The 24,558-nt window shown below is 33.5% G+C and overlaps 2 protein-coding genes across 2 annotated transcripts; one reads left to right on the top strand and one right to left on the bottom strand.

Annotated features, from left to right (window-relative positions):
• Positions 1-879: 879 nt before the first annotated feature.
• LOC140063495 (tonsoku-like protein) lies at positions 880-14,002 on the bottom strand. Its single transcript, XM_072109837.1, has 22 exons — positions 13,776-14,002; positions 10,639-10,876; positions 10,133-10,288; positions 9,184-9,342; positions 8,750-8,921; positions 8,452-8,566; positions 7,962-8,107; positions 7,441-7,593; positions 6,799-6,924; positions 6,494-6,686; positions 6,136-6,200; positions 5,664-5,753; positions 5,300-5,536; positions 5,035-5,155; positions 3,977-4,913; positions 3,536-3,686; positions 3,344-3,422; positions 2,662-3,020; positions 2,383-2,545; positions 2,087-2,262; positions 1,852-1,925; positions 880-1,365 (listed from the first exon to the last, which is right to left on the bottom strand). The coding sequence occupies exons 1-22, from the start codon at positions 13,963-13,965 to the stop codon at positions 1,035-1,037; spliced, it is 4,431 nt and encodes a 1,476-aa protein (XP_071965938.1). The 5' UTR covers positions 13,966-14,002; the 3' UTR covers positions 880-1,034.
• A 131-nt stretch (positions 14,003-14,133) lies between these two features.
• LOC140063498 (ADP-ribosylation factor-like protein 4C) lies at positions 14,134-20,663 on the top strand. The gene is made up of 2 exons (XM_072109841.1): positions 14,134-14,435; positions 15,105-20,663. The coding sequence occupies exon 2, from the start codon at positions 15,188-15,190 to the stop codon at positions 15,776-15,778; it is 591 nt and encodes a 196-aa protein (XP_071965942.1). The 5' UTR covers positions 14,134-14,435; positions 15,105-15,187; the 3' UTR covers positions 15,779-20,663.
• The last annotated feature ends 3,895 nt before the right edge of the window (positions 20,664-24,558 follow it).

Genomic DNA, 24,558 nt, shown 5'->3' with positions numbered 1-24,558 from the left:
ATATCCCCAGCTTTGAACGGATATTGAATCCGTCCCACAAGCTGAACCAAGCTTAAACTTTCAGAAAAGATAGATTAATAACCTAATAACCAACCACTAAGTTTTTATAAAGGTTCCGTGCTGATGAGAAAAGTGCCGGATTCCCTACGAAACCAAACAAATAAATCATGTAGCCTACCTCAACGAACACCTCCATCTGCACTTTTTTCTTCAATAAGCCCTGTCGTCCTTTCCTGGGCTATTTATACCAGAATTTTGTGGCGGGAATAATCTTCCATATTAGGAGTAACAATTTCCAAATATAGAAAGATATAATTTAACCCGGATGGTGGAAATTGCAGCAGATTTGTAAGGGTATTCCCATGCAAAATGCTTGCCGCGAAGTGAAAAGCGAACCGGAAGTCACTATAACTTGGCGATGCTCAGTGACCTGCGCAGTTAAAAAACAGCGTTTTAACGGTTAAATGAGCACTTTGCTGCTCGACTGGAGAGGGCGTTTTTTTAAACAAAGATAAAATAGTGCAACTTCATATTTTAATGTATCCATTATTAAATCGATTTTTTAGTGATAAAAAGTATATTAAAAAAGTATTTCAACAAAGACAGAATTTAAAAAATACTTTTTTCAACTGAAGTATTATCTAACTAAAAAATGTGGTTTATATCGGGCCTAGAGTAATGCATCAATACGGTTGGGCTTCTTATTTGCACTTGATCCTCTCTGTTCTTTAATTTTTGTAATATAATAAATAAATCGAGGCATTGAAATACTATGATATTATTATTCTAATGAGGGCTATAAAAAGATTGTAATCATTGAAGTTCCTATAATCAGTATTTGGTATACAATATACAGTAATTTACATATTTACAATGTACTTCAGTACCGTAATTTCATTTAATGCAGCAGTGTTCAATTTATTAAAATAATCCCTATAAGCTGCATCTTAATATTTGTTTGGCCCCTTCTCTAAATCCACCTTTGCGGTGGTTACAGTGTGCATCAACAAGGAGCATACTGTAGTAAGTTATAACTATTTAATATACAATTCACAAATTTGGTTTTGTATAGAATTCAAAACTGTATCATGTTGAGAAGACAACTGTCTTAATCTGTTCTGATCTTGTTTTAATCCACATCCATTTAATTTCACTTCTTCTATCAAGCCAGATGACATCGACATAAGCAGTGCTTCAGCCAAGGTGTCGGATAACGATTTTAACGGACAGCCAGAAAAGTCTAGCTTCTTTATTGTAAGCTTGTGTGATTGGATGGTGGTTAGTAATTGTTGCAACGCTAGACATGTGATATCGTCATTGCAAGATAAGTCAATAGATGAAAGTGTTGTATTTGAGTTCATACACCTGAAAGAAACCAGCATGTAATGAAAAAGTAGATTTTTAATGCAACAAGAGCCAAAGAATCTATAACTGTGAGTATGCCACCAATGGCTGTTAGCGACTGTTCATTTTCATGATGTGTCCTAGCTGTTGAGTCAAAAAGTCATTCTGTGCATGCTCAGAAACACATGTTTGGTTTAAAACGACTCTTAATAAATTAGAATGGATAATTAAAGATGTGACTCATCCACTAAATAGTATTGTAAGTTTTAATAGATCTATCGAATTTGGCAATGCAAAGTAAAAACCAACCGTTTTAGAGACTTTTTTTTCCCATATGCTTGTCATTTTAAATTGTTTTTTAGGAAAACAAATTTCATGTATGTAATATTATGTGATAATAAATTGAATCTTGAAAGTTGCATCAAGTGGTGAAAAGGGTCGCTACTCTAGAAGTACTATTTAGACAGTAATTAACAATGGAAACATTTATGAGAAGACATACAGTACCTTGATACACTGGTTATATCGTCATCATTTACGCAACAATCACTGATACGCAAAGACTCCAAACAACAATCAGTCTAATGATAAATAACCAGTAAAAAGGTATAAGAAATTTGAAGGTATAAAGAGAGGAATTTTACAAGGAGGTAGTTTAAATCATTTATTTTGTGTTCTTTTATTGTATACAGCAATATAGTAGTCATATAGAAAAGAGAAATTAAAAACAGAATCTTTATACCTGTGACATGTATCGAGACAGGTGTAAGCCCACCGGACTGCCATGTGAATTCTTGATGACTGAGCTTAGATCAAGGGTCTTTAGTGATGTGTGATGCAGGCTCTTTAGCAGAAGTTCAACTCCAGTGCTTCCAATTGCATTATGGGATATACTGAAGCTCTCAAGATGCCTCAGAGCTATGAAGCAAAATATGAAAGAAATTATACATTTTTATACCATATACAAAGAGTATAAAAATTATTATTAATTTAATAATTTAAAGAAAAGTGAAAAAAGAGGAAACATTGTGTAGTTACATTTCAATGCATCCATGAACTGTCGATGGAACAACTTCATAGTAAAGTCACATGACTGAAGTTTTAATTTAGTCAAACGAGGGCAGCATTCTACGATGTACGCAAGATGCAAAGAACTGTCATCAGTCAGGAAGTTAAAACTCAGATCTAATTCTTCTAACAACTGTAAATAAAATAATAAATGAGGTATAAAGAAAGTAGAAAGTCCAAATACATTCATCAATGCATTAATATCAAATATTTCGTTGAATAAATACAACAATTTAAAATTGCTCTTACTTGAAAAGGCTTTTGACGAGTACCATCCTCAGAACTGTGTGAATCACTTCCATCACGACCCAGACCATCTTTTTTGAAGCGATCGCTAACAAGTCGCAGCCCCTCATGCGTAATTAAATTACACGACAAATCCAACACGACTAAATTATGTAACTTAATGATAACGTCTCCTCCTAAGCTCTGAAGTAGGGCGTCATTGATGGCATTACTGTGAAGTTTAAGGTGTCGGAGGTTGTGCTGTAACTGAAGACTAGTGATAACAGGGTTCAAGTCTAATGAACCAAGGTTTAAGTTCGTAAGCACCAGTTCTAAGCTTGTCTCACATTTCTGCATTGCATTTACAATCTTAGAATTTTCATCTAAATTAATTAAAAAGTGAATAAGAATAAGTTAGATAACCATTCAGCCTAAATTATAAAGCTCTGTCTACACTATCAAACTAGTTTGACAAAAAAAGTGTGATGTGCCCAAATATGGTAGTGATATTTATTTATTTTTTCATATATATTCATAGAGGGTGACCCTAAACAGCATATGCTGACAATCAAATCAACTCTTGATCAGTTATGATAAGTGTCTGTGTGTGACAGTGGCACATCACATTTGTTTTGTCACATAAAGTTTGATAGTGTAGACAGAGCTTAAGATATTGAAATTCAATGCAATTGGCTTAATACTGTACCTATTTTAGCCGTCTGACAAGCTCGTTGGTATCGTTGATCTAAAGGCGGCATATCCCATGAATCCACCAATGCAATAACCTACGAACAAACAACAAATTGTCTATATTGTGTTTTTTCTGTTTTTATATTATTTATCTATTTTATTTCATCGCAAAGTTTAATTTCAATATGAATTACAAATTTTTACTAACTTCTTCATTATGTAACACAGAGTCAGTCACTATATCTTCATCAGCAAAAACAGCTCCCTCTGGTGTTTGGAGTTTGAGAGTTGGTCGAACTCCGCACATGTTGAAATATCGTTGGCAAGCTTGATCAGTTAGCCATTTCATTGTCTTGTCTCTATGTGAAATGAAGCTATGATTATTTACATAGATGTTTTTTTAGGCATAAATTCAAAAAACCATATAAATAATTTTATACCAGCTGAGGGCTATTATGCTTATGATGATACACAAAGAATGTGCAAGACAGTCACAAGAAGGTTAATTTTAGGATCGATAATTCAAGAAAATACAGGAGACAACCCTAAAGGACCACCATGTTTTAACACTATGGCCACCCTTACTAATGTAACTTTGTTGTGTCCCTACAATGTCCCATTAAGAGTGTTGTATTATGATTATACTCACGTGCCAGGAATTGGAATAGCCAGAGCTTTGTCTTTAACTTTAACTCTAACACGCATCACCGGTCTTCGTGCCTCAACACTGTGGGTTACCTCATGTGAGGCTGATGGTGTATTTCTTTGTTCAGAGACATCTTCTATCGGCCTATTTGTAGTTGACACTTCTTCTTGTGATGTTACAGAATCAAGACTATCTTCACTATCAATATTTATCGGGGCTCGTTCTCTCGTCACTTGCAAGTTGGTCAATCGTAGTTGTTTTGTTCTTCTTCGTTTTGATGACGGTGGCCTTGATGATCTTGTCAAAGAATGTGAAGCATTATTCTGAACTCTACTATTTGAATTTAATACTGTAACAATGCCATCTAGACTCCCTCTTTTCCGTTTTCCTGGTTGCCTGCCGACATCATCCACTAACCAATTATCGCCAGCGTAAATTTCATCAGGAATTAGGGCTGGTTGCTCTTTGGTGGATTGTGGTGGTTCCCGACGTACTGGTGTTCTTTGTGAAATGATGCTTGAAGCACTGCCAACTGCATTGATCGCTTGCTGGTATGCGTCACATACATCATCTGGTTCTTGAACAAACACTGGTGGTGATGGAGATGGAATGACTTCTTCAGAATCTTCTAAGATTCCTTCAGGAGTGCTTATTGTCTGAAGACTAATTGGGTCGTCAGCATCATTTAACAATGCAACTTCCTCTTCCATCCTGATGTCAGTATCTGAATCCACCTCCGGTTCAACAATTGCAGAATTTCTCATCTGGTGAGATAATCTTTTGTTGGCACTTCTTGACAGACATGATCTCCTTTGTGATGGGATAGTTTCCATAAATGTTTCAATTTCCGGTTGGCTTGCCAATAGAGGGTCACTATCATCCTCTGCAGAAAACAGATCATTATCAAGCGTATTCCTTAGATTGGACAGATTTGATTTTCCTATCAAAATAAACATATGGGATTTAAGTAAAGAACAATGTGACTGCAAACCAAAAAACCAATATAACTACGGTTATTATTTTATGACTATATAAACAAGTTTACAAAAATATCAGATTACCATTTTTAATGACATCATCAATGACCCTTTTTAAACGACCACATGCAGCTCTAGCCTCTTTGTCCAGATCATGCTTATAGTTGGCTTCCCATGTGTAGAGTGCCTTCAATGGTGTTTGTCCCTAAAATAAGTAAAACTCATTGGAAATTGAAACCATAAGCTTTTTTTTTATTTGTTTTAAATGTAAAAAGTATTTGATCGTTTTCAATCATAAGCCTACATGAATGCATTAGGCCTAAATAATGAAATAAATATAATTACATACATCAGCATCTACTGCGTGTAAATTGGCACCACGACTGATCAACAACTCTGATACTTTGAAATGACCACAATTTATGGCATCATGCAGTGGGGTCACCATGCCACACAATTCTCCCCCAGGATCATTTACATTGGCTTTGTGGTCCAAGAGAAGTGCCACTATGTCATAATGACCATGGTTGCAGGATTCATGTAGTGGTGTCCAGCCACAGTGATCTCGTGGATTCACTGGATGTCCCTAAAAAGAACAAATATATAAGAAAAATTTAAATATAGTATTGGATAAAAACCGGTACATATATAAATGTACTAGTCTACTAATATTATATATTATGTATCTGTAAAATTAACAGCCTGTAACATACCTGCTCCAAGTACTTCTTGACTAAATTAACATTACCCTCTATGCAAGCTCTGTGTAATGGTGTTTCACCTTTTTCATTCCGACGCATAAACTTTAAAAAAGAAAATACAAAATAATAATGTTGATGTTCAAATGTTAATAAGCGATGTTGATAACTCCAGAGGGCACCATATTTACAGGGTCAATCGGGACAAAAATGTCCATCTAGGCCCTAGCGCCTATAGAACTTTTTTTGTCCCAATTTACTTTTTAAATATGGCGCCCTCTGGAGTTATCAAAGTCGCTTGTTAAGCCTACATTAAGTTATTTACAGGCAAGGTTAAAAATCCAACCAGGATTGCACAGCACACAATTGAAAGCAATTATATAATTAAGATATAATTGCATTGCCATCTAATCTTATCTTGCCGATGAACTAGTTTGTTATGCATTCAAATTCTACAAAGTTGTGAACAAGTAATATTTCATCTTACAAGTGGCTTCTTGTTCCGTTTTCTCACGCCTTCAACAATTTCGTTTTCATCGACTTCTGATTCTTCTAAAAGACAAAATAATATTTTGTAACATATTGTATTGAAAAATGACAATCATAAACTATGATTGTATAACCTATTAATTACTTTCATTTCGACCTTTTATCTATTACTTCAAGTTTGTCACTGTTTTATGATGGCAATGCTATGAACTAATATTACTATGTATTAACAAATTGTGACAATCTTGCATGGCTGTGACAAGTATATGGCCTTTTTTTTTAAATAAGCAAGTAAACAACATAGCACCGAAGTACCTGTATTGTAGATAGATACAATTTAAAAACTATTATAATACCCGATTCAGTAAAATCAAGACTCTCATCCTCAACGTTCTGAGTCTCCTCTGAGTCATCCTCTGAAATTTCATCATCCTCAGAGTCCAGATCATGTTTTGTTTTTACTTCTTGTAGTTGTCGCTGCGTTTTCTCCAACAAAACATCTTCCACAAATTTTTCTTGAATGGCAGCAGACTCTTTGAGAACCCTCAACTGTTAAAAATTACTGACGATTTTAGATAATATTCATTGTGAAGAAGCACTGTTGACTATTAATGCAATATGTATGTTTGAATTCATCCAAGCAAAATATCAACATCCTTACTTGTAACCTAGGGTGTTCTGCTTTCCTAGCTCGTTCCAATGCATTCTCGAGACAGCTGTTTATCAATGCAAAATGCTTCCCACCGTCTTCCTGTGCCTTGGCAATGTTTAACCATGTTCTTCCTGCCTGCAATGTATAAATATAGACGATTCAGTCAAACTATCTTTGTATCAATATTGTTGCTTTAATTTAGTGACTATGTTCAGGAATCATGTCATTGTCAGTGGCATAATGCAGAGGTGTGAGGCCCTGGTCTAAATGGCCCTCCAACGCTGAAGGCCTTGGGCATTTTTTTTCCCTCTGGGCACTGCTCAGGGGCCTCCATAAGCTCTGGGGCTCCTAGTTTAGCCAGTGAGCACTCTAGCCACTGGTCACTGTTGAATTTCACCAAAGAATACTATAATTAATTAAGACCTTTCTACCAAAATGTTCAATGACTTTTCATGATTTTCCAGGTTTTCAATGACCCATGAACCCTGATATTAGCATTTCCACCATAACATACACTATCATAAACACTGTTCTTTTTATTCATTCGTTTACAATACAGTAGTCTGTTTTTCAAAATACATTTAATAGTTGGAAGTATTGAGAAATTCAGAATTTAAGAGAGTTTTTGGGAGTGCTTAGTGACTGCGGTACCTCCTTGTGGTTGCCTTTTCTAAGCTGTAGCTCATGTTTGTACATGTTCACAGCTTCTTCATACTGTTTGTTATCAGTGTATGTTGCTGCTAATGACACATAAATCGGAATCAAAACTATCTCGGGTTTGCTCAAGGACTTCGCACATTCAAGCTGTCGAGAAAAAACAAATTAAGATATTGAAAAAAAAGTTTAGAATGTTAATTCTTAAGTTTCACACCTGTTCCGACATGTTTCCGGTCGGCAATATTTCGTTTTTACTCTCCACACGACTATCTGGCAATCGATATGCGCATAGCTGTGTGAAAACAAAACATTTACGTCCAATTTAATTTGCTGATGCCAGACCGGAAAAGGTGTTAAAGACTTGGGTTAAGGGTTGAAGCAGACACCCATATTCAGTGAACACCCCATATTTAGGAAATTGTTTGCATGAATGTAATGGTAAATATAATTTTTTTCACACTATGGACAATACCTGAAGGTGTCTTTTTAATAAGGTTTAAGTCACAATTATTCACCTGTTTTTGATAATATTCAATTGCTTTGGAGTAATTTGTAAGTTTGCAGTACAGGTCACCTAGTGATTCATACAGTCTCAGAAAACTTTTAACGTCTTCTTTTCCCTTTGTGCTTAATTCCTTCATTAAACGTCGTCCTCGGATTGCTAAAAGTAGAAAACAAATAATTTAAACAGAATCATAATCAACTAAATGGAAGAAAATCCTATTTTACTATGATTTTCCGTTTTGTATTGTTTGATGAACGGTATATGGAATTTTCATTCTGAAATATAGTTATCAATCAATCAGCAGTCTTGAATTATAACTGACTTACTGTTGATCAGTTTCCTTCACTAGACTCTGTTTTGATCCAGTATGTACCAGTAGGCAGCACTAATAGAGGATCTATTACTGGTCATAAATAACCTTAGATTTCTTCTCAGTTATAAGGCCTCAGAAGCGATTTGTATACCAGTTAACAATGGAAAAGTAAAAAGTAATACATTACCAGCTTTGAAATTTGCTATAACAGCTTCCCTTTGTAATGGTGTTTGTGAGCCTAGCTTATATGCCTGTTTGAAGTATTTACACGCTACACTGAAGTCTCCCATCTGCAGGTACATCTAATAGTGAAAAGAATTATTATAATAATTTAATCAGGTTCAATTATTATTGTTCAAAAGAGCATTTTATTAAATCAAAAGAGTATGAGTTGAAAGAATTACTGTAGAGTTGGTTGTAAACTCAAGGAGATTTTACACATTTAAAGTAGTACAATATTCTAACTTAGATAGATACATACTTACATTAGCAGTGCCTACAATACTTTCACTTTCCATATATTTATCAGCAAGTTTCTTGGCAACTTGAAGAGCGCCCTCATACATGCGTTGAGCTTGTGAGTATTTACTATCCCTAATATAAATCCCTGCTAGTGATATCTTAGCTCTGTATAAATCCTCATGCAAGTTTTTTTGCCTGTTAAAAACAATATAAATATAATTATGCCACTTTTCAGTCAGTAGTCGTTTTTAGCTTCTTTTAAATTTCAAGTTTACTCACTAATTAATTAAAAGATGGACAAAGTATATTATGCTTGTCTCATTTGAGGAAGCGAAGTAGAAAGAGCTGTGAACAACGATCCTGGCAATAGGTCAGAATTGAACCCTGGAACTTGGGATTGGAAGGCAAGTATGTTAACCACCAAGCTACAGCTCCAACACAATATTCTTTAACTTACTCTGCAATGTAAACTGCCTGTTTTATAAACTTAGCGCAGTACTCAGCTTCTTGTCGAGAATCGTACACCAACCCAAGATTGAGATAGAGTCGAGCTTTCATCTCTGCTAGCTCACGATCCGACACATTTCCACCAAGTTCACGACAAATATCAAGACTCCTGAAACAAAATTAAATTAATTTGTGGCAGATATATTCAGATAATTTAAAAATTAGGTTTTTTTCCAACTTCAGACTTTTGTTATTAAAAAAAAGAATAGATCATGATATTGATAAAATTAACTGATGGAATAACAGACGTCAAGTGAATGGAATGTTTAGAAAAGAGTATTTGGTCCTTTGGTTTGAACAGATTTTGTACCAATCTACAATAAAACAATTCTATACAACCAGCGGCGTAATGACTATGAGCGCTCACTGGCTAAACCCAGGGACTCCAGAGCAATGCAACAACCCAGCGTTGGAGGGCCTCTTGGGAGTGCTAAACCAGTATTTTGCCCTGTGAGTTACACCACTGTATACAACAAAAGAGTAAAAAAAAAATAATAATCATAATAGTGATTACACTCTTGCTGCATTGACCACTTCAGGAACAAAAATTGTTACCCAAAAAGTAACTTAATAAAATACAATATAGGTACAGTAGAAGTCCTTCTTTGGGACACCCCTATTAAAGGTTAACATTACTGGTTCAGGTTCAAATATTATTGTTCAAAGAAATAATGTGGAGTTGGTTGTAAACTAAAGGAGATTTTAAACAGTTAAAGGGTACAAGAAAATCAACAATGTTACATCAACAGATAAATAAACATGCCGACAATACTTCCACTCTTCATATAATTATCAGCAAGTTTCTTATTAATGAACAAGGGATAATAATGCCAATCTTGGGTACCAAATGTGTCTCCTTAATGGGTTCTAATATAATTAAATCAACATTTCACTGTTACCCATGAAAAGCTTCTTGTGCTTTGTTTAGTGCTTCTGTCTTATCATTATATATATCAGACTGAAGTAAATAAGTTCTTCCAATAGTTGCCAATGCACGCTGCTCTTCAACTCTGTTATCTACTGATTGTGCTTTCTCTAAATGGTTTTGCTGATATCTGAAAGATGGCAGAACTAATTTGTTTTTATTTTATTTTTTGATTGGTATAACAAAAATGCAAAAAGTAGCCACGTAACACAAACTCTATATATTGATTTTATTTATCTTTATATTTTTTTCCAATATTTTGATGGACAATAATACATCTTTCAATTGCACCTGGAGATTGAGCAATGCTGTTATAAGTGTTGTTATTTGAGGAAAGACACATAAAAGTTAAACTTATAAAAGTAAAACAATAGATATTGTATTTGGAGTCAGTTGCATACTACCTATGTTATTAAAACATAATCGGTGCATCTATTGGATTTATACAGTTTTACCTTAACACATTGTTATTAAACTCACTTCAATGCTTTTTTATATAGACCCATTTCGCAATAGCACTCTCCAATCCGTCGATTGGCTACAGCTGATCCAATCACATCTTTCAATGACTCTGACAGTTGTAGTTCTTGGAAGTGCTCCTCAAGAGCAGCCTCATATTCACCATGCGTTGCCAGTAGCTGACCAATTGCATTGCAAGTCTCTGCTTCCTGTTTGAAATTACCATTTGACTGTGCTCTCAATTTATCTTTTTGCAAACCTAAACAATACATCAATTAAACAATGAATCAATTTTCTGGGGCTAAATAATAAACAATAGACAAATTAGGCTAGTAAATAGTACAACCCAACTTAATAAAATAAAAGAAAGGTAGCTACTGTAGTTAGTTAGCTAACATTGCTTATGCATGCGTTTTGAAGTGATCAAGGATAAAATGATATTTTATAACTTGACTACGGAAATTTTACTGAATAGATTTTATTATGAATCGTTATCGTGAGCTTGTACTTTATAGTGTAGTCTCTAATATTATCAATTTCATTAAATAAAATCTATAATTAAATTGATCATGATTAAAATATTCACAATGAATGTGTGAGGAGTACATGCATTGGTTTCTGGATCAAAAGACTACAATAAAAATATGTTTACAGATCCTGAAAGTAGGTCGGTGTTATCATTGAGTTTGTACGCTTTTTAGTTGTATTTTGTGAACACTATTATGTCCTTCCTAGGGCCTTCCTTGGTTTTTTCACGCGGTCTTCTGTCTGTCATGGTCTTAGCTTTAGAAACACTCGTCAGTAGAGGGCGACATTAACAAGTTTGTTTTCGGTATTTAGATTGTTTTATTTTGTTTTCGGTTTTTTAATTATAGACTGACCGATATATCATATCATATGATAATATTATAATAGTATAACAAGACTCTCAACAAGACTATTTATACATTTAGGTATATTTATTCATAAAAAGACATCAAAATACAACGGCAGCCAAAAGGCTGAAAAGTAGTATTTTACAAAATTTGATAAAAATATATAAATACATTATGTATAAAAGGTAAAACTAGTTTAAAAAAAAAAAAAAAAAAAAAAAAAAAAAAAAAAAAAAAAATAATAATAATAATTTACCACATTAAAATTGGTCCACCTGTAAGTTAAAATAGTGCCAGCCTATTCAATATTCATCATTAATGAGTCGGACTAAAAAAGGGACTGGTGAAGATCTAAATCTTTCTGTACGACCAAACGGGATTTTGAGTAGAGGCTTACTCGCAGACCTCAGGGTTCTGCTAATGTCACGAACAGGTGGAAGAATGCTTCTAAATGTATCGGACTTTATTATTCCTTTACCAAATTTCAGTAAGAGTTGGACTCTTCTGTTAACTAGCGATGGAAGGTCTGACAATTTAAGAGCAGACTCGTAGGATACATAGTTCATGCCATAAATGATTCGTAGAGCTCTTTTTTGAACTCTTTCTATTGACTTAGTTTGGTCTTTCGTAATTGAACTGTGCCACACAGGGCATGCATATTCAACTAAAGGACGTATATAGCAAGTATATACTTGTAGTAAATCTTTACAAGGCGCCTTGGCTTTCTTAAGTATAATCAAAGTGTACAAACGTCGACATGCTTTAGCAACGATATCATGAATATGCATCTCCCATTTAAGGTTATCCTGCAAGGTGACACCAAGCAGTTTAATGTGATTTACACATTTAAGATCATGGCCATTTAGATTGAAACTGGGAGGAGGACAGTCGGACTTTAGGAAGGAAATACGCATCACATTGCACTTGGATGGCTTGGGGAGGACTCTATTTATCAAACACCAATCATCAAGTTGATTTAAAGTGTCCTGCAACAATTGTCTATCACTACTTCTAACTACTTCACTAAGAGTGAGGTCGTCCACATATTTCCACCGCCTGTCAGTTCCCTCAGCAACATCATTGACTAATACCAAAAAGAGAAGGGGACCCAACTTCGTGCCCTGGGGCACCCCACAAGTAATATTAGAATTTGAAGAGGTGGCTCCCTTAACTTTGGTATTGCATGTGCGATTTAAGAGGAAACTACAAACGGTAGGAAGAATGGACGGCCTCACTCCTATGGATATTAATTTATTTATGACAACATTATGATCCACACGATCGAAAGCCTTCGTAAAGTCTACAGCACATAAGTTTAAATATTTGCTACCCCCTTCCAGGTCAGATACAACAGAATTTATCAAGTCTACGAGGTAGTGTGAAGTTGACGAGCCTCTACGACAACCAAATTGCTTACTATCTAAAGAATCTTTTATATCATTAGTTACCCACTCCGCTAAAAAGCTTTCAAATATCCGAGAAAAAATGGGTGTTAGGGATATAAAATAAAAGCTTATTTATTTCGCCGTTGCTAAAGATACGGTACCGTATCCATGCTTTTAAAAACTAAAGATACGGTAATTATAGAGGGCGCTTTCGTTTGCTAAAAGTACGGTAAAATTGCATTCCTAAAACTCGTACCTAAATATAAAACTCGTTCCTAAATATAAAACTCCTTCCTAAATATTAAAAACCTAACCCTCTAAATAATCTCTCTTAAATTAAAAACTAAAAAAAAAAAAATAAAAAAAAGACGTCAAGAAGAGTATCGAACCTACAACCCCTTAAGCCAAAGCCTCACCACATGCCCACTAGGCTACACAGCTGGCTTGCAGAAAACCAATGCAATAACCTATTTGATTAACATCCACATTACATAGCGCCCTCTATAATTACCGTACCTTTAGTTTTTAAAAGTATGGATACGGTACCGTATCTTTAGTCATAACGTATTTATTTAGGCCTAGCCTAGCCCTTATCCTTTCTTCTACTAGCTAGGCCTATAGTTCTATTTCTATTCTTCTAGCTACAAAAGGGCCAGGATCTGTATTACTACTAGGACTTGGGTATGGCCTACACAGTAGGCCCTCGCCTAAGTAGGTCTAGGCCTAGTAACTGCGAATCGAGGCGAGTCCTTTATGGACCGTCCGTGCGTGAAGCGTGTGAGTGAAGGCAAATAATAGGAGGGCCTGGCCTAGCCGAGTTTAATACAGGCCTAGCTAGGCCTATTTGAACAATACAACATATAACAACTGGGATAGATAAATCAAAATATACAATTACGCTTTAATTGCTTTTTCGAATGGATATCCATAAAGAACAACCAAACAATACAGTAATCTTTCTCCCAAAAACAAATTACCCGCGAGTCGTGTCGTGTGTCAAGTTGTGTGTGTACGCTCGAGATTATTTGGTATTTGTTGAGGGCGCAATCTATGGGGGTTTTTTTCCAAATCATTAAAAATAAACACATGGCACACACCTGTGATCAATCATAAAGCCTTTATTTTTGCTTACTCTCTCTCTCTCCGCACCTTAATAACTCCAATTCTACATAGCCTATGCATTTACATTATTTACTCTATTACTCAAAGCAGAATAGAAAATAAAAAATGTAATAAAAAAATATTCATTTGTGACAAAGATAATTGATTGACTGCCGCCCTCATAACAAATTGGTAACCACAGTTTGTTTACGTTTAAAGATCTTGGCGATAACGTCATTTGTTTATTGATCGTCAAGGATGCATAAAATGTCTGGCCTCAGTAACTGAGTAGTCAGACGACTAGCTGGACTGCTGGTGAGTTGGTGTTTGATCCTTGAAAAAACCCTGAGGGTCGGCTTAATTTGCCGGTTTGAAGGAAAGAATTGTTAGTTGAACACATCTGCTTGAAGTTTTTGTAGGAAAGGTTTCATTTTGGAGTTCAGAGCTTTCAGAATTCGTAAGTAAATTTTCTGTCTCACTCAGTCTTGTCTCAGGGAGGTGTAATCCATTCGTCAGTGAAACAAACAGATGCTATTAAATAATGATGTTTGTGGGTGGTGTTAAAATGAATGTAGAGAAGGGAGATGGATATAGGCCTAGTATTCCTCCTGATACACAGGCCCAGGCATTTTAACTGATTTGTCTGCTACTACCTAGCCTATATTATTATCTGTTACATTATTACTATTAGAAAACTCCATTTGGTTTTGTTTGTAATACCTAGCATAATAGACAGATAAATTGGATTCATGTATTTCTGTGTGTACTGTAAAGTAGGCCAATGTTATGATGCCTTGTTGTTGCATTGCAATGCAATAAATGCATGCATGTTTTTCAGTTTTTACCCTTTTACTTATTCATGCATAATATAATATTGATATATAATTATTATTGATTGGTTTCTGTAATCTTAATTGAGTCATAAATTGTCTGATCATTTGTTTCTATTGATTTCTATATTTGTTTTTTTGGCTTTCACATCAACTTCATCAAAAATAATCTTTACATAATTCTAATAATAATGGAAAAAAAGTTTGAATTTTGGTTGTGAATAAAAAAAAAACATTGGAATTTTTGTTTTAAATAAAAAATGATTAACATAATGTGATCCTCAATTGAATTGCAGGTCAGGATATTTGCGTTATGTACGCCATCTTTGGATTATAAAGTCTTTCATGGTATAGTTGCTTATTTAGATTGGTGTTCACGATGGGGTCAAGCTCATCAACCGGGATTTTACCCAAATTCCAGTCTCTCCATATAGTCCTCATCGGATTGGATTATTCTGGCAAAACTACGGTACTGTACCGTTACAAACTTGACGAATTCATAAACACTGTACCAACTATAGGATTTAACTCTGAAAAAATTAAATCAAAATCTGGAAAAACGAAAGGATTAAGCTTTCGATTTTGGGATGCCGGCGGAAGCGAAAAATTACGTCCATTATGGAAATCATACACACGCAACACGGACGGAATTATATTTGTTATCGATAGTTGCGATTTAGAACGTTTGGATGAAGCACGTTGCGAGCTTCAGAGAGTGACGACGTGTCGTGAGAATCTTGGTGTTCCATTGTTGATTATCGCAAATAAGCAAGATTTGCCAGAAGCATTGACGGTTGATAGATTAGATCACGAGCTAAAAATGAAGGACATTCGAAACCACTGTCCGGTTCATCTTCAGCCTGCTTGTGCAATAACCGGCGAGGGCTTGACCGATGGACTTGATGCCCTCTATACGATGATTCAAAAGAAGAAAAAAGCAACAAAACAACAGAAAAAGTTAGGCAGGTGATGCTGACAAAAAAACAAAAATTATACTAACTCTAAATGTCTCGCTACACAGCTACGTTTTCACAAGTAATTGATTGGTTGTTGTGAACCTTTTGAAAATGTTCTTGTCGCAATGTACTAAGTGTTTGTGCCGACAGGAAATATGCTAATTTGTCATTTCACCAAGAAACAATTCTTTTTTTAATCCATAGAACATAGATGAGCTGTTTGTCTTAATTTGTTACACAGTACAGTACGGTATGTGTTGTTTCTCAAATGTGTGTCACTGTCAGTGTATTTTCACACATAACGCAATTTGCACGCCAGCTCATGTCGGTTTTTAATCAGTCATAAATTTGAAATGATCGTTAGCGGTGGAATTATACTCAACATATAGGAGCGGGAATTAGAATAATCCAACGTTGACCCTGTAATGACCTAATCCATCAGTATTAGGATTTTAAATGTCGAACGGTGTATTCGTTTTCCCAATACCAGATCAGTGTAATGTAAGCAATCAGTAACAAATAACCAATATACAGGAAAAACATTTACAAGAAATTCTACCAATTATATATTTACACATGTGTGAAAATGAAATAATGTACTGTATTAATTAGTATAAGTTGTGCTAAACTGTGTGTATTCAATTTATACTTTTTGAAAAGGTGGAATTATTTATTGAGAAAGAGTTTAATAATATAATTTTCTTAAAGTGCTATAAATTTAAATAATTAAAAAAAAAACATATTTTTGCTTAATTATTTAGAAACGTTTCCTCAAAATATTGTGACTGTTTTTTTAAATGGCCAAAACCATGTTTTTATGTTCAATTTTTGTTTAGAAGATATTAAAATATAATGATAAAAATAAATGTTTAGTTCATCATACACCACAATTCATTTTTAATCTGTTCTGTTCCCATAGTCAGTGTTAAACAAAGAACCTGTTTAGTGATAGCTTAGCCATTCCATGACAAACCAGATCTAAATTCAAGATTACCAAGTTGTATGTAAAATACATCAACTGTAATTTTCTAACAAATTTGATATCTATAGTGGCAACAATAACTGTAAACTGAAATTATCTCCATAAAAAGTCAAATATGAATACCATATGCTTTATTTGATAACAACATATACACTAATTTTGTAATTTAACATAATTATATACAGTAATAATATAATAATTTTGTAAAATCCTCCCTACTGACATACTACTGTATAGTGTGGATAGTAGTACCATGTTGTATAGTATTAGTTTAATACGGTGAAAGTCCATCTGTTAATTAATTAATGCAGTACAGTACAATGGGATGACAGCCATCTGACATCTGATGATAATCTACGTATATTGATTGTATGGAATAATGAAATGACTACGAACGAACAAGCTACTGTAGTAGTTGATGACTAGAATCCAAATTGGTTCAGCTCTGAGTCATGTATGATAGGCAACTATTGTGAAATCTAATCTAATCAGTATGTTTGTTTGCTATAAATTAAGATTATAAAATTTACAACCTTATGTTTTTCTTACAGTACAGCTGTCCTCTGGACAACAATTTATAGTTGTTAATTCTTCTATCTTGTTTTATCTGCAAAAATTTAAATTACCTACAAATTATGCTTTTATTGCACACTTAAAATCAATCTATAGTTTGGTTATTAACAAAAATTAGAGATAAAGATAGAATTAATCGTCAAGACTATTAAATAAGTTCCTAAATATCTGCAGATTTTTTATCTCCAAAATTTAATTTACAGATAGAGCTTGCTAATCAATTCATTAACATTAAGAATAGTTGTATTATACGTTGTGATTTTTAGCTTTAAAACCTTTGAAGTTTTGTTGTTGTTCACCTTTTTCTAAACACATTCTTTATGTCTGAATAAAGTGTGCTTGTGGTCAGTTTGTAATTCCGATTAATTCTTTCCTTCAGGCATTATTATTCTTAATACTTCACTAGTTGTTGTTGAAAGTTCTGACATAACAGGTTGTTTTTGTCATTATCAAACCTGATTTGTTGCTTTCATTTTATGCAAGGAATTTGTAAGTAGCATAGAGATATTATAGTGAACTATAATATCTCTATGGTAAGTAGGGATTGTCAATTTGGTAAAACATTGTTCTAAAAGTGGGCAGAATATTTCACACTGGTCTAAAATCGTGGCAAGATCCTTGATGTTTCTGATAGATAGCATTGAAAATGCAAAGTGTCAATATGCTAGTGTAAATAGCAACATACAATGAGTCTTTCACCTTTTGAATAGATTTGGTAGAATTTTCATAGACCATTGACCCTAATTCACACAATGACATTAAATAAACAAAATAAGACAACAATGACAATGTACCACCAGACTTAATTTCTTCATAGGCAGTTATACAAAAGTTAAATAATTCCTATCTACACTGCTCTCTTTTTTAATGTTGGCTACTGTTAACTACCCAATTTGCCCTTTTATCTAAATAAAGTACTGAGGTGGTATTTATTAACCTGACTGTACTACTGTATTACAATTAAACAATATCACATGTTTCATTTAATTACATGGTTTATTCTTGGTCCATTTGATATGATAGTCTAAAGCTCTGTGTGAAATGTACCATAACGTAGACTAGCAAAATCATTAATTATTTTGTAAGCAATATTACACGTCTTATTAATATTTAAATATAGCTATTAACTTTGTAGGTTCTATGGTGCGGTTGTATTACACAAACCTAGAAAAACTTGAGCTGCTATAAAAACATATTCTTTTTTTAATTTAATGTATTATTACTACAGTATTCGTGATTATATGAACTTTGACCTTGTTTAATGTGGTTTTAAATTAAAACTGCTTTAATTACGTTTCCCTTTTACATGGTAATTTAGTCACAGAATTTTCTAGCATAAGACAATCAATACGTTAAGGTCACCTTATACCTATAAATAACACATTTAATATTTGTAAATATATTATTAAATTATATTATAATGTTATTCATTTTTCCATTCAGGAAGTAGAGTTAATAATTAGGTGTTTTTAATTATAATACATTTAAAGTTGTACCTTGAAATATTGTCCTGTATTATACTTATTTCTCCATGCTTGAATAAATACAGTAGGGACCCATTCCAAGCCATTTTGCAATTTAATATTATCCATAATTGTTTAAATTATTTCATATTGGTTTGATTGACTTGTTTATAAGGTTATGTTGTTTTTAATTGGTATTAGTTAAAATAAACATTTCATTTTATGCAATGATACATTTATTATTTATATCAAACTGTAAAAAAAAAATTGAAATATTCATCTTTTAGTTTTAGATTCATTTTGTGAAGAAATTCCAATGTTTAGTATTTATTTTCAGTATTGTTTTTAACGATAAAAAAGTCTACCCATGTACCCATTCATGCATAACGGTATTCATTGTCATTAAATGATGGTTTTTAAACTAATAAGACGGTATTAATTGAAGGAAAATATGGTATTTAAAATACACAAATATGGTTGCATTATGATCATTCTGTTTTGTATGCATTGTTTATGATAAACGCAGATTCATGCGTGATAATATAATCAATACTATATTGTATGTATTGTATTGTGGCTTGCTATCGCCGCAGCAGCAGCCACACTTATTGTAGGTTTGTGTATTACGCTAGATCCAAAAATAGATCATCATATGCATGGTGATTTTATAAGGCTGTCTGTAGGGACTATATCATCAACAGCAAAGCAGTTTGCAAATATACCCATGCAGATCTCCCTTATGTGTTCCAATTCTCACATAAATATAGCCACAACAATTACCATAAATTCAATCAACTATTCCTTATTATTATAATTACCTTCTTATATCTCAAATCCATATTACATTGTATTTATTCACTATCTAAAAGTTTGATGACAAATCCATATTGGATATTTTGTATTCATAGCACTACTATTAGTATTATTAAAAATGTATTCAATAATTACAGTTAAAATATTAAATTATGATAAACTGGTTTTATCTTTATAATAATTTGTTTATGTTGTCAAATCATATGGTAAGAATAATGTATAATAGTGTAAATTTATTAACATTAATTTCATAGGTAAAGATGATATTTTATTTAGTTATGGATGGAGTATAATGAGACTTTTGGTTTTAATAAGCATCCCTATCTTTGAGAAATCAATGAAGTGTGACAACCATCCATCAATGCATTCTTCCAAACCTTACAGAGTGCGCATAAATTGTGATGGTTACAAAAACTAACAATTAAATGTTAACATGTTATGTTTGTTGTGAGTAAGGGAAGCTATCACAATGCGGGTTTTATTTGTGAGCATGCCCAGTTTGTTGTGATTCATTGCTTTGGTATCAAGTAACACAATTTGTTATTTGCACTCTTCATGCAAAATGATTCTTACTCAATCCTTCGTATTGTAACCAAATAATATATTTTGATTTGATTTTCAACTGGTGTGAAATTGTTCAGAGGCTTCCGATGGAATGTCACACCTACAGTATACTTTATTACTTTTTATGTTCAAGAAATCCAAAAGTAATTTGTTTCATGCATTTAATTTCATGCCATTTTGCTATGTTAATGACTAGTCTGTTTCTATAATGTTTTAACTCTATATGGAAAATAAAATGCCTTGTTTATTTGAAAGAAAAATTTGAGACGTTTAATTCTGTGTGAATGTTAAACAATACCGTAGTTTTAAATAATTTAGTCAATTGACATATTCGATAACCTTTATGCTTGACAGAAAAATTGTTAACATAACAAAAAGTACTTGTTCGTTTGATACTAACTTGATGTTCAAAGTACTGTTCATTACATATTTAATGGAAAAACTAAACATAACAGTTAAATTAGTCCAGGGAAGAGTGTAATTTCACTCTTCCCTGGTCCAACTTAACTACGTAGAGTGCAATTTCACTCTTTCCTGGTCCAACTAAACTAGCGTGTAATTTCATTCTTCCCTGGTCCAACCTAACTAGAGTGTAATTTCACTCTTCCCTGGTCCAACTTAACTAGAGTGTAATTTCACTCTTCCCTGGTCCAACTTAACTAGAGTGTATTTCACTCTTCTCTGGTCCAACTTAACTAGAGTGTAATTTTACTCTTCCCTGGTCCAACTTAACTAGAGTGTAATTTAACTCTTCCCTGGTTCAACTTAACTAGAGTGTAATTTCACTCTTCCCTGGTCCAACTTAACTTAGAGTGTAATTTCACTCTTCCCTGGTCCAAATTAACTAGAGCGTAATTTCACTCTTCCCTGGTCTAACTTAACTAGAGTGTAATTTCACTCTTCCCTGGTCCAACTTAACTAGAGCATAATTACACTCTTTCCTGGTCCAACTTAACTAGAGTGTAATTTCACTCTTCCCTGGTCCAACTTAACTAGAATGTAATTTCACTCTTCCCTGGTCCAACTTAACTAGAATGTAATTTCACTCTTCCCTGGTCTAACTTAAAACTAGAGTGTAATTTCACTCTTCCCTGGTATAACTTAAGTAGGGTGCAATTTCACTCTTCCCTTGTCTAACTTAACTAGAGTGTAATTTCACTCTTCCCTTGTCCAACTTAACTAGAGTGTAATTTCACTCTTCCCTGGTCCAACTTAACTAGAATGTAATTTCACTCTTCCCTGGTCCAACTTAACTAGAATGTAATTTAACTCTTCCCTGGTTCAACTTAACTAGAGTGTAATTTCACTCTTCCCTGGTCCAACTTAACTAGAGTGTAATTTCACTCTTCCCTGGTCCAAATTAACTAGAGCGTAATTTCACTCTTCTCTGGTCTAACTTAACTAGAGTGTAATTTCACTCTTCCCTGGTCCAACTTAACTAGAGTGTAATTTCACTCTTCTCTGGTCCAACTTAACTAGAGTGTAATTTTACTCTTCCCTGGTCCAACATAACTAGAGTGTAATTTCACTCTTCCCTGGTCCAAATTAACTTGAGGATAATTTCACTCTTCCCTGGTCTAACTTAACTAGAGTGTAATTTCACTCTTTCCTGGTCCAACTTAACTAGAGTGTAATTTCACTCTTCCCTGGTTTAACTTAACTAGAGTGTAATTTCACTCTTCCCTGGTCCAACTTAACTAGAGCATAATTTCACTCTTTCCTGGTCCAACTTAACTAGAGCGTAATTTCACTCTTCCCTGGTCCAACTTAACTAGAGCATAATTTCACTCTTTCCTGGTCCAACTTAACTAGAGCGTAATTTCACTCTTCCCTGGTCCAACTTAACTAGAATGTAATTTCACTCTTCCCTGGTCCAACTTAACTAGAGTGTAATTTCACTCTTCCCTGGTCCAACTTAACTAGAGCATAATTTCACTCTTCCCTGGTCCAACTTAAAACTAGAGTGTAATTTCACTCTTCCCTTGTATAACTTTAAACTAGTGTGTAATTTCACTCTTCCCTTGTCTAACTTTAAACTAGTGTGTAATTTCACTCTTCCCTGGTATAACTTTAAACTAGTGTGTGATTTTACTCTTCCCTTGTCTAACTTTAAAGAAGGTGGCACTATAGCCTGGTGATTAGCATTCTTGCCTTACAATCCTAGGGGTAGGTCTATCAACGAGTGATCTAGTGCATGGAACAAACAACTGTTTTCTCTACCACTTTTGGCTTGAACAGAGCTTAGTTCAATTTGCGATGATCTAGAACCTACAGATATTGTGTCATTTGTTTATAATTTGCCAAAAATGAGGGATCAAGTGAGAAAGCACAACCCAATGTCGTTGCATGGGCACAATAAACATGACATAAAAACTGTCTCAAGTTACTACTAGGGTACATTATATACAGCATCATCTGCATCAAGTATTGGTCATCTTTGAAATAAATAAACTATTTGTAAAGAAAAACACTATTATATCTGTACAGAAGAATAGACAACATATTATTTAGACCTACTATTTGTATCACATCATCACATTCTGTTCACCTTATGGCTGCCTGCTGTAGTTGATTACTGTACGCTCATAACACAGTTTCCGATGTGATTTTAATGTGATATTGAGCTGCATACAGAAAGTAATATCTATTCTAAAACTTATTTGTTATAAGTATCTGTTTTCATCTTCACCGAAGCAGGAATAATCTAATTATTCGTACAGCGTTTCATATTTTATAGCTGCTATTTTTCTTGTATCATGTTTCGTCCTGTTCCCAATGGTATTAATACATACGGTACATTGTTACTAAAAATATTTTTAAGATCTACATAATTTATACATAAAGCACAGGATAATATAATGCCATCTCTCAACCATTTTTAAGTAGAAATTAAACGTGGGAAACACACACACACAACTTTCATATTCTAACCAAAATTTAAGAAAAGTTCTTTTTACTTCCAAAATTGTGTGTAGGCCCTACAATACATAGTGTGTAAAATGTGTGAGCACGGTAGAATGAAAATGTCTACCAATACATATTCCTAATCTGCAAAAGAATAATTTCAGATTATTAACATCATCTGATTAAACATAATAAATTAAACACATTTGTATGGCCTACAACATTTGCAATGTAACCTTCATTGCTAATGAATTAATATAATTTACAACATCAGCTGCCCTTACATCTTTCTGAAGTAACTGATTAAATTTATAGAGTTCCTATCCCATGGAGAAAACAAACATCATGTATGGTCTCAATGTTGTATATGCCTACTACTACTGTACATTGCTTATTCATAAGTCATTTGATAATAAAAACAAAGAAATGTTTATCCTTTTACATTGCCTATTTCTTGAGGCTTATTATTGAATTAAATTTCATCTTAAGTTATACAGAGTTTCATAAAAAATGCTTTCAATATAAATACAGTATCATGCTTTTTTTGTTCATCCCATTAAGGATCATTTCTGTTTAATTAAACAAAAGTATTCAATATGCAAATATGACCTATAATTATATAATTTATTTATTAATCAGGAATTAAATATAAGAAAATAAATAATAGAGAAATATAGCGGTAGTTTGGGGCCATAAAGGGTAAATGATTGGGGACAAATGCAATAGGTGTTGTTCGTTGAAGCTTATAATACTCACCTACGAATTCCAAGGAGCCAGGTTCAAATCTTGTAAAAGTACTACAATATGTTGTCAAACATTACAAACAACTTCACTCTCAAGATATTTTATGAGATTTCAGTTTAAGTAGAGGATCTTGTAAGATTGTCCTACATGTACAATTACCACCTGTCAGGGAATTGATTAAAATCATTATTGGTAATGTCATTTGGCAATGTGCCTAGACAACAATAAAATAATGGAAAATATATTCAAAATGAGGTGATTTATTGGTGTATGGTAATAGGATATTAGGCATACATACATTGGGATAATTCAGCAATTATTCACTCTTATCATAATCTATACCTACGGTAGACTATTACAAGTAAATCTTCAAATGGTTTTATGAGATTTTATTCCCAATGTTGCTATCAATAATAAGTTGCCTCCAGGTACAATGTGACCCTCTCCTGAACTTAAAAGTTACATTTAATTCTGGCTTTCCAACAACCTTTTCTTCTCTTCTTTTTTTTTCATTATCAACAATGGATCCCTTATACAAGACTAAATAGCCAAATACTATGACACAACAAATAATAATTTGATTGTCTTGAATTGAATAAGAAAGTTTGCTTTTATTGTATACTTTAATTCTTTTAAACAGTGGAACCCTTTCTTCTAGAATAATTGCCTAAGGAGATAATCTATATACTGTACAGTATTTTGTCTTCACAATCGGTGCCGTAGCCACAATCAAAGGACAAAGCAACAGGGT

Source organism: Antedon mediterranea, chromosome 1 (assembly GCF_964355755.1).
Source record: "Antedon mediterranea chromosome 1, ecAntMedi1.1, whole genome shotgun sequence".
NCBI classification, from domain to species: Eukaryota; Metazoa; Echinodermata; class Crinoidea; order Comatulida; family Antedonidae; genus Antedon; species Antedon mediterranea.
Note: the sequence above shows the minus strand (reverse complement) of the source record. Positions and strands in the feature narration are given on the sequence as shown.

Bases quoted from the DNA above. Each gene is read 5' to 3' on its own strand.
- LOC140063495 (XM_072109837.1), bottom strand. From the start codon at position 13,965: ATGTGTTTATTTTTAATGATTTGGAAAAAAACCCCCATAGATTGCGCC. The intron at 8,922-9,183 runs GTAAGTTAAAGA...TGTTTTTAACAG, and splicing joins CAGGCAGTTTACATTGCAGA to GCAAAAAAACTTGCATGAGG. The intron at 5,537-5,663 runs GTATGTTACAGG...TGTTCTTTTTAG, and splicing joins TCAAGAAGTACTTGGAGCAG to GGACATCCAGTGAATCCACG.
- LOC140063498 (XM_072109841.1), top strand. From the start codon at position 15,188: ATGGGGTCAAGCTCATCAACCGGGATTTTACCCAAATTCCAGTCTCTC.